Below are 14,798 nucleotides of genomic sequence, written 5' to 3' on the forward strand. Positions count from 1 at the left end.
TCAGGCAACAAATGTGTTGTGGTTTAATCAGGACAAGAGGACAGGACAAGAGCAAATGGCCTCAAGTTTTGCCAGAGGAGGTTTAGATAGGATATTAGGAAAAATTTCTTCACTGAAATGATTGTCAAGCATTGAAATAGGCTCTTTAGGGAACTGGTGGAGTCAGCATCCCTGGAGGGATTTAAAAGTCATGTAGAAGTGGCACTTGGGGACATGGTTTAGTGATGGGCTTGGCAGTGTTAACAGCTGGGCTCAGTGATCTTAGAGGTCTTTTCCAATCTAAATGATTCTGTGATTTACAAGGTGTTTTTTAGCTCCAGACAGGCTCTGGGCTGATCCTGCAGCCTGAACGCCCATCAGTGGCTGGGGAGCATGAGGTGCATTCCTGGAGCATATTGGGTTTGGTTTCATCTGAAAGGAATCTGGTTGATACTGGCCCAAGCCAGACCTCTCCTGAGCTGCTCCAGGACACAATCCAAAAGTGGGGGAAGTTGTGAGATGGATTTCAGAAGTGCACCCCAGAGCCAAATTAATGGATCAGGCACAGCCCAACAGAACACTGGTGAAAAGGGACTTCCCTGCCTTTGCAAGAGAGCTGCTTGGCCCCTCTCCTATGCCCCAGCAATAGAAGGACCCAAGGGAGTTACCCAAGACCCTGCTGGGGCCCTGGGGACACTGAGTGGCCTCAGGTGAGCCCCCAGGCACCCACCTGCTGCCCACTGGACTGGGGACTCCATTTAAGGCTAGGCCAGTGCTGTGGACACTCTCTCAAGCTGTGCTCAGGTCCAGCCTTCTCTCCTGGCCAGATTCAGGCTGAGGTGGGCAGCCCCATCTCATGGATGGACCTTGGACAGGAGGTTCAGGCAGCTTTGTTGCCAGCTTGTTGTGACAAGCTGGGGTGACCCTGCTCCTGCTGCCTCTCCTTAACAGGAATCCAAACCACCCCAGCACAGGTGCTCCAGCTCCTCAGGCTGATCCTCTCCTTCCCTGGTGATGGAGCCCAGCATGGGGCAGTGTGGAATCCTGCTGTAGGTGGGCAGAGGGATGTCCTGGGGTGGGAGATGCTCGCTGGGTGTCTGCAGCAGCAGCAGTGCCTGTGGGGTGATGGCTGGGGCAGCTCCAGGGCTGAGCTCCAAGCTGTTATCCAGCCCTCTGCCTTTTGTGGACCAGCCCATCCTTCCATTGTATGGGACTGGGGACTCTGTCCCTGGGGGGCAATGCTCACATTCCCAGCTTCCTCAAAGCACTCCCAAGCACTCCACAGGGAAAGAGGTGCACTTTAACAGCTGGACAGGACTGGCCTCCCCCAGGCTGCAAAAAGGGCACATACACAGACCCACACAGCCACCAGCAGTAGTTTGACCAGACCACAACTCCTTCAAAATGTGCTGGCAAGAAAAATCCACATGAAGCTTGGACAATTGTGTCCATGCTTATCCCAGCTATTCTGGGTACTGTGACTGACTGTAGTGTCATTCATCTTCCTTTGAAGCTTTGTGCTACCAGAAGGAAGTCCATTAAAGTGCAGCTTCACAAAGATTATACTTGATGACATTTGAAAGCGTTAACGTCCCCAGTACAAGAACAAAGAACAGAATGGTCTTTGTATGGATATGGATAAATAAGGAAATGGAAAACCTACATTAAAACAGGGGCATGATTTGAGCAACAACCTCCTCTGAACACTGAACTCCTGTTTCTCAAATCTTAAAACATTAAATGAGCAAAATTGTTCATCATATTCAGCTGGTATCTGAGGGGCAACCCCCACCTTGTCCTCCTTCCAGCAGCCCCTCTCTCCCTGAGGCAGGTCACTGCTGCAGAGGGAAAGGCATTCCCTGGCTTCTCTATTCTCTTCCCTTTTACAAACACTTCCCTCAGCCCTGCTTACTGTTTTTTTCTATTTACAAAGCACAGCTCCATCTCTTTACATAAATATGTTTCACTGAGAAGGGACTGAGTCACTGCTGTATCAATATTAAAATGAATAAATATTGGAAATCTAAGACTATCTACTTGCTTTACATTGGAAAAGGGTGGAAAAAAGAAGCTCATGCTCCAGAACCTCTCAGATGTCTGAAGCAGCCTCCTGCATACCAATCTGTGTGACTGATAGAGCTCAGAGATCGACACTCTCTTGAGCAGGGGTCCAGGCAGAAGTGCCTCCAACCCTCTAAATGGTGGATTTCACCTCCCCTTTGGTTCCACTCACAGTCCAACGCTCCTGTTGCCTGTTCCTTTTCAATTAAATAATCCCTTGAACCCCCTTCTTCTGCCTTTTCTGCCTGGGCTTTTTGTACACTCCAACCTTAGTGCTGATCAGAGGTCACCCCAGTCCTCCTCCTGTGTGTAACACCTGCACACCAAGCAACTGCTCACAGGACCTACCCTGTGAGTTTTTCCACTTCTCTTATTAGGACCTTCCAAAAATAAAAGTAAATTGTAACTTGAGCCCTACCCATCACCACAGGATGGCACACAAGGCAATGTGCTGAACACAGCCACAGCAGAAGTGCAGTAGTGAGTAATCTCTGAAATAAAAGCAAAAGGGTTATAAGATGTAAAGGTAGCTGCAATTCAGCTACAGCTTTGGGTCACCATCCTTTAAAAAATATTAAAGGCATCAAAACCACTGCACCAAGGATAAATACTTGGGGTTTCTGCATCACCGACTACGCTGCTGTTTTCCTGAGAGAACATGATGTTTTCTGGTTTGGTGCTTCTTTGTAATGCTTTTAGCTTCTCGCTCTATTTGTCTGTTCCAGTTTGTGAATAACCTTGTTCCAGTCACCTCAACCCAGCCCCAGTGGAGGGCTCCATGTCCTCTAACCCTGGATAGCCCCTGCAGATGCACAGCATGGGTAGATGCCATGCCTATGGAGAGATGTATGTACAGGCTATGCACACCCATCTTCAAGGGAATACACATTCTGGGGCGGGTTCACTCACTCTGGGTTACCTCAGGAAGTGGAATTTCCAGGAATTAAGTCAGTATCTGTCCAGGGGATACCTTGATTTTCCATGGGCTGGCACTGGAATACTTCCTACAGTTCAGGTATTCCCAAGCCACACACAGCACATCCCCAGAAATCCCACATTTGTGGGAGTAACACCGTGTTGCTCTGACCTCTTACGACACAAACAATATTCCTGATTTCCCATAAACATTTACTATGATCATCAAAATAGTAGAAGCAAACACACCAAGTATTTCTATGATTAATACAACTCATGGGAGGTATATCTACCACCACAGACAGAAAAGGGATTTCTCTCAATTGGAGACAGATACATCCTGCAAGTAGATATTTTTAATTACTTTTTTTCTCATTTTCACAGCAGTCTGTTCCTGCTCCTCTTCTGTTCCCAACTTAAGCCCTGGCAATGGGCCTGCAAGGAAAGTGTTGTGTTGCTTCTCCTTTCAGACACGCACATCACAGATTAGAAGCAAGCAAGCACACGACGAAGCCAAGGAACACACATTATTTAGTGTGGTCCATCTGTCCAAGAGAAGCTGCTCTTACATTTATCTGGTTTATTATCTTCTAATTAATCACGTATTATCAGTCGTTAACATACTTTCACTAAGATGCATGTACCCACTTAGCAAATTAATAAAATCAGCTAATGGGTTCTCACATTTGGCAGCTGTAAAGGCTCCCTCTGCTTGTCTTGGGAATGATGCTCTGTAGGTGCTCATTTTTGGCACACCCAGGTGCAGGACAGCCTGAGCTGTAGCTACCAATCTGCACTCAGATTCCCCTCTTCCCTCTCTCAAAATGATGCCCCATCAGAGTCACACTTCTTCCCCCTTGGTGCATGGATAATTTCCAGACTTGACAGCACCAGCTTGTGGTGCCACCACCATTTCTTCCTGTGTAGGAGTTCATCCCCAGGAGCCCATCACCTTCTTACATGCTTGGGGCTCCCAGGAAGACTGAAGGCCCTCGCCCCCCACGTACTCACCAGCACCACACACACCTCCACCACCCCTGGCTGCAGAACCAGGGGCTACAATACTGCAAACGTGTCCTCCATGCTCCTGTGGCACTGCCTGTGCCAGACACAAGGAAACACAGCTTGGACAGGTCTTCTGCTGCCTTTGGAAGTTGTCAGCTCTTGCAGGTGGCTCTTCACCTCCAAATCCTGCTGCTTTCAGCTTCCACATGTCCTGCTTTCCCTTCTTTGGAGTACTTGAAAGCAGTGTCAGGCCCTGCTCTCTGCCACGTGAACAGGAAGGTGGTGGTGGTGGGTACCAGCTCCCCATTGGGCATGAGATCTGCTCCCACCAGCCACAGCCATTGGCATCATCCTTATCCCTGCAGGCCACACTCACCCTTGTCCCCTGCTGTGCTCACACACACAAACTATCCTGTGCTTTGGTCAAACTGCCCCTGCTACAAACTCCTGCCCAGGAGCTGCCTCCACACCTCCCCAGGACAGGCCAGCAGCACCTACTTGGCTTTTCCTCTGTTCCCCTGACACCCTGGGCCAGCATGGTTATATCCCCATGAGGGTCCCCACAGAACACTGCCACCAGATCCAGCCCACCCCACGTGGAATGTTCTGCCCTTGCTGGGACGCCCAGACAACACCCAGCACTAATGAGGTCACCATCAGCCATTAAGCTCCTGCTATTAACTGAACCCCACTGACCTCATCATTTGCCAGGATGAATCCCACAGAGATCACTCCTGCTCCTGAATTCCTCCCAGGTCTTGGGGCCATCTCCTGCTCCCAGCTCCCACCCTGAGCCAGGAGTACATGGCACCAGGGGTATCTGTCCCTGAGACGACAGAGAACACGCTGCAGGACAGTGGCACCACTGATAGGGTCTCCAAGCTACCAAACCTGTTCCAGTCCCACGGACACAGCAGCAACTCCCAGTGACCTCATCAGCAGAGAGCAAAACACAATGGGAACCTTTCAAAGCACCATGCTTTTAAAACACACCATTTTAGCCAAAAGACAAGCACTGAAACAAATTTTCAGTTTTATTAAAAAAATTCTAGCAGCAAAACCTGTAACAATTCAAAAAACAAAAAAAAAAAAAAAAAAAAAAAAAAAAAAAAAAAAAAGACCAAACCTTCAAAAGAACATGACACAGAGAAAGAGACAGAGATGGAGCAAGACAGATCTGGGGTTCCTCCACCATTCACTCAAGTTCCTTATAGCGGGCAAACATGACCCTCCGGACGGCGTCGCGGTAGGTCTCGTTGGACTGCCTCTTGGGGGGCTTCCCTGGGGCCCCCAGCCCAGGGCCCTTCCTCCTGTTTTCTGCCTGCAAACAGACACAGCTTGTGTTAGTGATTTCTCCTCCCATAAATAAGCTTCCCTGGGCTGCTTCAGGAGTGCTGACTGCTCCCGTGTGGATACGTGAGCGGAGGAAGAGCACGCGCTCTGTGTTCTTCCAAAAGCTGTTTGGGAAAAACTACAGACCCTTTGTGGGCAACAAAGGCAGCCAGAAAATGCCCAGTGGGAATCAAACCCCAGGGAGCAGCTGTGGAGGAGCAGACGGAGGAGTGGGCAGCCAAGGGTGGGCAGCCAAGAGACAGCGTCGGCAGCCACGGGCGAGCCAGGATTGAACACGAGCAAAGGAAAGCACGGGTGAGAGCTGGGCTCCTGGGGAGCTGTTTGCAGTTTGCCTGCATTGGCACAAGCTCAGCTGTTCTCTCTAACAGAGCTCCCATGGGCACTGGTACCTCGCTTGGAATTTCAATCAGTTTTCAAGGACTGGCTTCTGCAGCCAGCACCTGCATTATTCAGCAATACCTGCCTGGAGTTAGCCCAGGAGAGCAGGCCCGAGGCTGGAAGTTTCTCTGGCTTTTCAGTCCAACCCACCTGAACACCAGAGATCTCACCAGCTGGGCCAAGAGATCAGAGTTGTGTGGGGCTGGCATGGTCACATGGCTTTGCCCAGCATGACTTGGAAGTGAAAGGCAAGCACATCTCTTCTGGCCTTTCTATGAACTGTAGGAGGGCTGTGCTTTGCCATCAGCTCCCCATCCAGATGGGGAGCCCTGACGGGAGCTCAGACCTCCCAGAGCGCGGCGCTGGAGCTGGCTCTGGGCAGAGCCTGTTTTATGGGCACAGGGACCTCACCACAAGGACTGAGCAGCAGCTGGGGCTGGTTCCTGCTGTCTGCACTGAAGAGGGACTCTTCCCTCATGGATACAGGCTCAAGCAAACATGCGTCATGAAGACTCAAATATTTGCTTTAATGACCTACTTGACTGCAGGCTGAGCGTCACCCCGTGAGCCCTGCTCCAAGCTGCCTGTGCCTCAGCAGAGAGCTGTGGGCACCACAGCACCTGGCCAGCCATAAACCTGCCACCAGAACACGGCGCTGCTCATGTGGCCCTGGGCAAGGCAGAGCAGACCCTGCCCCAGGCTGCTTCTCTGATAAACCCTCTGCAGTAAATTAAGGTCCACTGAGAGACCAGCCTGTCAGAGAAGAAAGGATCTACCTGACCCTGCTTATCCCTGACATCCTTTGCCAATGGGCCTCTGTTCCTTGTCAGGTGCTATATCTTGGTATTATCTTCTAATGTCCAGAGTCTGCAATGGCAGCAAGAGCCTCACAAGCACTAAGCAGAGCAGAAAAAGAGCACCTTGAGTCCTGTGGTTTTGTCTATGCTCACACCTCCCCAGGGGAAGTTCACCTTTTTCCCCAGCTGACATTGCTGCAGAGAACCGAGCTGGTGACCTGTTCAAACCCTAGCCTGACTTTGAGCAGGTACTAATGAGATGCTCACACCCTTCCTGCTCACTGTTACTCTATTTTCTATACCTCCAGATCAATACAAATTCTAATCTTTTTCGAGAGCCAACATACTTGCAGCCCCTCCCAGCCTGCAAAGTTCAGCAGTGCACACATTATTATTCCATCAAGCAGGTGCTGAGATTTGCAGCCTGACTTGAACTCCCTCCAGCTGTCCTGGGAAACATTATGGGCTGCAGGACAGTGGTGTGCTCTGAAAGGCAAGGAAGACTCACCTCCACTGGTGATGCTGTGCCCTGCTGGTTGTGGCCAAAGCCCTTCTTCCACCCCGGAGACTGCACCATTCGGTTCCCTTTGTTGTTACTGTCGAGCCTCGGGTCATAGTCGCTGCAAAAGAACCACAATCAATTGCCCAGTCTCGTAATGCTTCAAACACACGCCAGGGATTTTTACTTCTACTAATAGAACCTTCACTGACATTTCAGCCTCTCATGAGGGATATCCAGGTTTCTTGCCAGAAGCACACTGCCTAAGGAAACCACCACGGTGGATTCTGTGTGCAGGGCTCACACACCTCTGACTGCCCAATTTCTTGTCCCACCTCAGGGGGAAATACACCAGGGCACAGGAAATGAGCTCAGACTTCAAAATATTTACAGTGTAAGCAAGCCAGGAGCCTTCTGTGCTTGCATTTCTTAATTAAAGTCTTAGCAATAGCAAGAAAGCAAAGTCTAATCCCTGCTGCTCTGTTAGATCTTTCCTTTCTCCCAGCACTGTGGTCATGGAGCTCAACAGATGCAGTGTTGATTTGGACACTCTTTCTCCCACTTCATTATTCATCCAAGACCATTAACCAAAAGCCACAGATTTGAAAACCTCTCAGCATAAAAGACTCTTCCTTCAGACAATTTCTGCTTTCTGGCTGCTGGTGACACTGCACACAAACTGTTTTAGTTTATCTACAGCTGTTCCAGGAAAACAGAGGGAAGAGAAGATGTGGATGTTTAAACTGCAAGACACAAAGGACAGGATTCCTTCTGAGGTGCCGTGCCAGAAGAAACAGGCACATAACCAGTTCCATCTTCAACACATGCCTGGCCGTTCCTCAGCCCACTGAACACGCGAGCTCACAGCAGGCAGGCCTGTCAGGAACTTCACACAGCACGCACTTTCTTCCTCCACCTACTCCCAAAGAGATGGAAACAGCTCCCAGCGTTCCTCTGAGTCAGGGAACAGATGAAACACAGCTTTGCTCTTTCTTTCAATGGCTACATGCCAGGACAGGAGGGCAGCAAGTGCCTTAAGGACGAGGTGGATGGGAACAGGCTGCATTCTGCCCTCTGTGTCCAGCCAGACACACTCAGACCCCCATCTCACCCCTCCAGCACCAGGCAGCTTTTCTCTGCCTCTGCCTTGTTTCTACCCCAGCCCTTTTCTGCCCCCTACAAGATGTCCTGCAGTACAACAGGCTCACACTTTGAGGAGCTCTGTCTCTGTCTGTCTGGCTGTTACTTTGCAGATCTACCCCACTGGACAATTCCCAGCCTTGGTCTGCCAGCAGCACACATCTCATCCTGGCATCAGTATCCCCAAAGAGATGTAACCCAGAACAGCCATTACCTCTCCGAGTCCCGGTCGTATCTGAGTCGTTTCCTCTCTGGTGAATCCATCTGCTGGAATTTCTCTCTCCGGTCATTTCCTTTGTCTTTATGCCTCCCCTGCACAACAGAAAGGGCAAAATAAGTACAGGAGCTATGAAGGATTCAGCACAGTAGGAGACTGCTCTGAATCCAGGTCTCATCACATCCTCAGCTGGCTGGAAGGCTGTCCTGGGGACTCACAAACCCTGAATGCTCACATCCCACAATACACTTGCTCTGTACAGATGCCTTCTGTTGGGCTGACCCAGACCTGCTGTTGCAGCCTTCCAGCTACCACACGAGGAGCAGCTCTGTGACCTTACAGTGGACAGCCACAGCTCTCCTGTCCCTGGCCAGACAGCAGCAGCCCATACACCCCATCAGTTTTAGATGGAAATTTGTGTCCCACTTACTCCAGAGCCCAGTGCTGGCTTGCAGGACAACAAAATCACTCAGACCCTTCTGGGAAAAGAGAGATCTGCTCTTAGAAGTCATAGAACTACCTAAAGGTCCCTGTGCAGAGTGAGCCCACAGTTCACTTTTGGGAGGTATCTGATGCCTGGTGCCTAAGTGGATGCCTGTTGACACCTGGAGCATTAGTGGAGGGTCCCCCTGGGACCACCACCCCCCCAGTGCAGAAGCACAAGCAGCTGCCTGCCCACCACCACAGACACACCTCACGCTCTCTCTTCTCCAAATATGCCAGTTCCTGCTCGGATCGTTTAATCTTCATATGAATCTCTAGGTTTTGCTGGAAGGAGGAAGACAGAAGGCAGTGTCAAGCAGAGAACACAAGCTGTCAGGGTCATCTGCTCCACCCATAAGGAGCACAGGTAAAGCAGCATGCTCTTGTACCTGCACTATACCAGGCACAGCAGCCTCTCTTGCAGCCCACACCACCTGCTCCCCCACAGAGGCCTGAAGCCCTTCCTCCCTGCAGTAAGGAAGGCAACCAGTCCTATTTTAACCCATGTGCAGCTTGGCTCTCCTAAAAGCAAGAGCTCAAAGGCAGCACAGAACATGGGGGGTGCACGTGCCAAGTTCTTACCACTCTCACACTCGTGTGTGCCAGCACCCCACTCTCCCCAAGCCTTAGCTATCTCACTACAGCTTACAAAGTCACACCTTGACGTTATAGCACTCCCATGGCAGGAACAAGCAGTTCACACAATGCTTTGAACAGAGCTCTGGGGGAACTTTGCCTGCTACTGTGTTAATTTCAGCACAGCTCTTCCCACCCAACCACTGCATTTTCCGTGCAGCTCACAAAGCCATTGAGCCAAGGGCAGCCCCCAGCTTCCCCATACCTTGTGCAGGTTGGAAAGCTGCTGGTGCTTGATGAGCACTTCCTTGTTGGGAAACTGCCTCCTGCACAGCAGGCAGGCCAGCTTGTTCCAGTCAGTCAGTTTGTCATCACTGGCCTTGGCCTTCCGCGGCTGCTCCTCGCGCGGTGCCGGCGGGTGCGGGGGAGGCGGCAGCCACTGAGCCTGCGATTGCTCCTCCTCTTCCTCCTCCTCTTCATTGTCGCTGTCTCCTCCATACTCTCCCAGCAGTCCTATCAGAGGGTTCACCACCTTGGGCTGAGGGAAGTGGAGAAAAGTGTGACAATTTGTAGCATCAAGCTTGCCAGGCCAGCGGGGCTTTGCTTCCCCAGCCCATCTCCCCGTGACTCCTGTCTCTGTTCCAGTCCAAGAGGCAGAGAGTTGCTTCCCAGCAGCACAGGCAGGGAACAGAGAGGAGCTGGCTGGCTTCTCTCCCTTCACACCACGGGGTAGAAGCCCTTCTGCTCTCTAGACAGGCCGTGCTTTGGTGCCAGGCTTTTCCAACTTGCCACACACCTGAGAGCGCAAGAAGCCAACCGAGGCAGTGGCTGTTTGGCAGTGAGCTGCTGTCACTCACTTCCTCTAGAAATGGAGATCAGTGAGATTTGGTCTTCCTCACCCTGGAGGTGGCTGGAAGAGTTTTCTGCCTTAGGACTGGCTGAGTGAGATCCTGCTCAAATGCAGATAACAAATGTCCCCATACTCAAATCCCACAAACAAGTTCAGACTTAAAAAACAAACTGCCTTCCACCCCCAGCACTCCCTCCTCTGGCATGAGAAACATCTCTGGTACCTCTGGCACTCACAGTTGCAGCCAGGCTGTGCTGAGCCTCCCTAGAACTGTATCCAGGCTCAAACAGGTCAAAATACAATCCTATGGAGACACTTACTGGGGCTGCACTCTCTTCCTTTTTCACAGAAGGAGGTAAAGGCTTTTTAAAGACATCTTCTGCAGAGAACTTCTCCTCTCCAGTCTCAGTCTGAAACAATCAAGGTCAGGTGTTGAGACTGCCACAGCATGGACTCAAAGCACACAGTAACTAAGCACTCATTCAAACAGGTCTCCAAGGAAACCAGGTGGTTGGCAGAAATGAGGTGGTGGTTTTGGTGGGAGACATTCCCATTCTGGGGAATCCAGAGATCTCCTGGAGCCATATTCATGATTTCAGAGACAGCTGCAGCAGCTCACCATGCTGCCTCAGCCCATCCCGCTCTCATTCTCTGCTACACTGTGATGCTGACAGCGGTCACTCATATCAGTGAGGGAGCTGGGGCAGGGCCAGGCCACATTTGAGCACCTCTGTGTGTCCACAAAGGACATGAAGACCAGGTTCAAAGCCACCCCCACTGCCAGACAACACCAATTTTCTCTGCTGTGACTGTGGCACAACATATGGCCAGGCTCAGCCAGCATGGTGGGGTTTTCAGGATCTTCTTTATGCTGGACAGAGGGCACCAGAGACTGCAGTCAGCACTGCACAGGATGAGCCTGTGATACTCAGCTGTGTGCTCAGCAGCACAGACAGGGATGAAGCTGGGATGAAGCTTCACTTTCACACATTTTACAGAGAACTAGGCTGGAGCCCAGGCTCCAATTTACTGGCTCACGAGTTACTCACACTTGACCAGGGAAGACAAGTGCAACACCTTACCAGGCCTGTGCCCTCATCCTTCTTCGCAGAGGGAGGCAATGGCTTTTTGAAGACATCTTCTGCAAAGAATCTCTCCTCTCCAGGCTCATTCTGAAAAATCCAAGACTGGGCATTAGGCCAGCGATTACACAGGTGTCAGAGAGAGCACAGTGCAGCCAGGAAGCCACTTCTGAGCATCCATGGAAAACAAGCAAGTGGGAAAAATGACAGAATGATTTCTACTGGAGATGCTTTTACCCTCCATTCAGACAGGACCACGCTTCTCCTAGGTCAGTGTCCCTGAAAGCCTCTGATGACTCCTTGGCTGGCTTGTTACCAGCCTCAGGGGGAGCTACAGCCCTCAAGTCCCATGTGCTCAGGACTGGTCATGCCACTGAGCACATTCAGACCAAGAGGCAAGGAAGAACACAAAGTTTCTGCATTGACATCTAGCAACCCTCCTGGCATTCCTCAGGCCCTGTCAGTGTCACAGCCCTGGGCTGTGCTCAAACATCGCTTTGGCCAGTTACTCCCAACCAGCAGCTCCCACACTGGCATTTGCTGACTGTGAACAGCAGTGAAGGGCACTGTCCTAGGACTGGGGGGGCAGAAACTGCAGTTAGGGGAAAGCTGTTTATCCATCATCATCTGACTTGATGTGTTTAAATGTCTCTGTTAGTTTTTTGTTGTCTATTACAATAGTTGGGTGCTTTCAGCAACCTGAGTGAAACATGTCTCAGTTACTTGGATGTGTCTGAATCCTTCACCATAAGGAAGGGATGAGAAGCCTTGGATTTAATGTAAGGAGAGAAAAATTTTGGGAACTTACTCCCTGGCTGGATAACCACCATGTTCCTTTCTGGCTGCTGACCCCACTGTCTTCTCTCACTGTCCCATCCTTTTTGAATTCTCCAATTACTCTCCATTTTCTCACCTCTTCCCTCAGCCTCCTGGCCTCAGGTCATTCTGATGCCTGGAGGGAGTTACCTTAGCAGAAGTAGTTTTCCCTTTGTCCTTTTTGTCCCTGTTGTCCCTGCCGTGTGGCTCCTTCCTGTCACTTGTCCACTCTTGGCTCCCGTGCCGCCGCCTTCTGCTCTCCGTGGGGGGTGAGGAGGGTTCCCGCTCGATTGTGACTTCCCTCTGAAAGAGGCATTTGGAGCAGGCTTAGCCCAACCACTGCAGTCTTCTTACTGGGCTTCTTGCTGAGCACAGTAGGAAGGGACTGCAGAGGACAAAAACTTCAGAACTTTGCTGGGGCAGAAGGCAGCTGACCACAGCCAGGTCACCAGAGCACTGCCCTGCTCTCCCACAACATGGACATCCCAAGAATCATGAAAACAAGATTGTATTTCCAGAAAATCTCTGCTGATGGCTCTTTTTTGGCATCCTTGACAGCTACTGCTGGCTAGGATGGAGAAGCAAAGAGACCACAGTTGAAAACAGAGCTCTGCTGTCCATTCTTTCTTACAGACAGTCACATATCACATGTCTACAGCAAAATTTAGCTACGATGCTCTGCCTTTAAGTCTACCTGAGGAAAAGCAGACCAAAAACTCTCCAAAGGCAGGGCTTCAGAGGCAAGAGGCAGCTACAACTGGTTCAACACACAGCTAATGGGTTCCTAGCCTCTCATTAAGTTGATATTTTGCAACGTGCATCCCTTTCACACAGGTCAGAAGACAAAGTGAAAAACACAAAGCTGCCTCTGTACTGCCCTACACTGGCTTGTCTTCAGGACGTAGCTGCAAAATCCCTCCAGAGAAGAGCAGTTTGTAAGAACATATTGCATGTAAAGCTTCCTTCCCAGACACTCACCTGAGTTCTAGGGTCATAGTATGTCCCAGCTATGGGATCATAGTAATTCCCAGTGTCAGGATCATAAATGTACGTGGACACATCTGATGGTGCTGAAGAGAGAGACAGCAGTTAGCACCACAGGCTTCCAAAAGCAGAACTTACCTTTTACAAAGACAAAAGCACGAACAAACATTACACTGGTGAAAGGATCAATAATGGGAAATAATTTTTTTTTTCTCCTGGCAAGAGAGGTATGAGTATCTTCACATCACTTGACCTACATAATCTTTTCATTAAGGAGTGAGAGGGGTGATAAGTTTTCACAATTCTGGTTAGGACTCTGGCAAAACTTCCATATCAAAACAAATTTACAGGAGCTGTGCTGAGATCACAAGACCACAACACTTGGTCATGAAATTCAGTAATTTCCCTAAGAATGGGGTAATGAGTATCTACATCCACCCACTCCTGTGAACAAGGAAAAGCTGTTCTCTCTCAATCCTGTTTAAAGTGATGACACTCCCCACATCCCTTCCACCCCATCAGTGCATGAAAGCTCCCAAGAAGAGAGGGGAGTGAACTATATCTACAGGAAAAGCCAAAGGCCTTAAGGGTAGTAGGCCCATAATGTCAGGAATGCTTCTCATTTCCAAAGTGTCCTTTGACAGACCTCAGAAATGCTATATAAAAATCAGTAAAACAATCAGGAGTGCTCTTCCAGCTACTGGCATTGCTGCATCAAGTGTATTTTCTTCTGTCTTCTCTAGTAACTGCCAGGCTGATTTTATCCCATCAGTTTTCCACAACAAGGAAAAATAGGCAGCAAGTTTCCTTTATCTGCGTGTAGTTTCGCACAGTGAGAATAGAGAGACACACACATCATCAGATAGGAAAATGTGACTAAACAAAGTTGGCAAAGGAACTCACAAGTGGGTGTAGCAAACAAACCTACTCTTAGCCTTTAAAAATATTTTTGGGCTGATTTCTACATGTCAGTGCCCTTTTAAGGAAGAAAAGTCTCCACAGTAGGAGTGAAGCAGAGTTTAACTTACACTGTGCTCTGGTGCGCCTCTGTGATTCGCCACCCCTCCTGTCTCTCATGCCCCTTCTGCCCTGGAGTAAGTGAACAACACACACAGATCAGACACTCTTTAACAAACATCATATTGCTTCTCCTCCCTTTGACAGGCCTAAAGTTCAGGAGAAGGGCTCATTTAGCCATCCTAAACAGAGCACAAGCAGACAAAGCTTTTCATCTGCAGAGCAATGGACAGCGTCACAAAGAACAAGATCTCTGCAGCTGCCATGAGAGGTGCTCATAGCAATCCATATGGAAGCCTTTGCCCCACCCGGTACATGGGAAGAGTCCTGTAGGCTAGTAACAAACACTAAAGAGACATTCACTCTGGGAACTGAGATCAGTCATCAGTGAAATCCCTCTGTAAAGTGTGGCATCAAGTAACCCAGCCCAGAACTTCCTCCAGCAGCACTGACTTGCACTTCTGTGCAATGATAAGCAGTATGAGGGGCAGAGCAGCAGTGGGCACATTTGAGCATTATCACCCCATCTTCAAATGTGGTGAAATATGTTCTGCAGTATTTCAGCATCCAAAGAGAAAAAGCCTAACACAGTCAGGTCCATCACTCCCCAGTGCTCCCTCCCTTTAAGCAACCTGCAGGGAAGCTG

General features: G+C 50.0%; 1 protein-coding gene across 2 annotated transcripts in view; it reads right to left on the minus strand.

The window, feature by feature from the left end:
* Positions 1-4,987: 4,987 nt before the first annotated feature.
* RBM6 (RNA binding motif protein 6) overlaps positions 4,988-14,798 on the minus strand; it is a 58,000-nt gene continuing 48,189 nt past the window's right edge. For both annotated transcript variants that reach the window (XM_053953713.1, XM_053953712.1), the window contains exons 14-23: positions 14,164-14,224; positions 13,130-13,221; positions 12,302-12,454; positions 11,336-11,425; positions 10,574-10,663; positions 9,669-9,941; positions 9,038-9,112; positions 8,342-8,439; positions 6,997-7,108; positions 4,988-5,281 (exon numbers count right to left, since the gene is read on the minus strand). In XM_053953713.1, coding sequence (XP_053809688.1) covers positions 5,156-5,281; positions 6,997-7,108; positions 8,342-8,439; positions 9,038-9,112; positions 9,669-9,941; positions 10,574-10,663; positions 11,336-11,425; positions 12,302-12,454; positions 13,130-13,221; positions 14,164-14,224 — 1,170 coding nt within the window. In that variant the 3' untranslated portion in view covers positions 4,988-5,155. The remainder of the gene's footprint in view (positions 5,282-6,996; positions 7,109-8,341; positions 8,440-9,037; positions 9,113-9,668; positions 9,942-10,573; positions 10,664-11,335; positions 11,426-12,301; positions 12,455-13,129; positions 13,222-14,163; positions 14,225-14,798) is intronic.

Source organism: Vidua chalybeata, chromosome 12 (genome assembly GCF_026979565.1).
Source record: "Vidua chalybeata isolate OUT-0048 chromosome 12, bVidCha1 merged haplotype, whole genome shotgun sequence".
In the NCBI taxonomy this organism is placed as follows: Eukaryota; Metazoa; Chordata; class Aves; order Passeriformes; family Viduidae; genus Vidua; species Vidua chalybeata.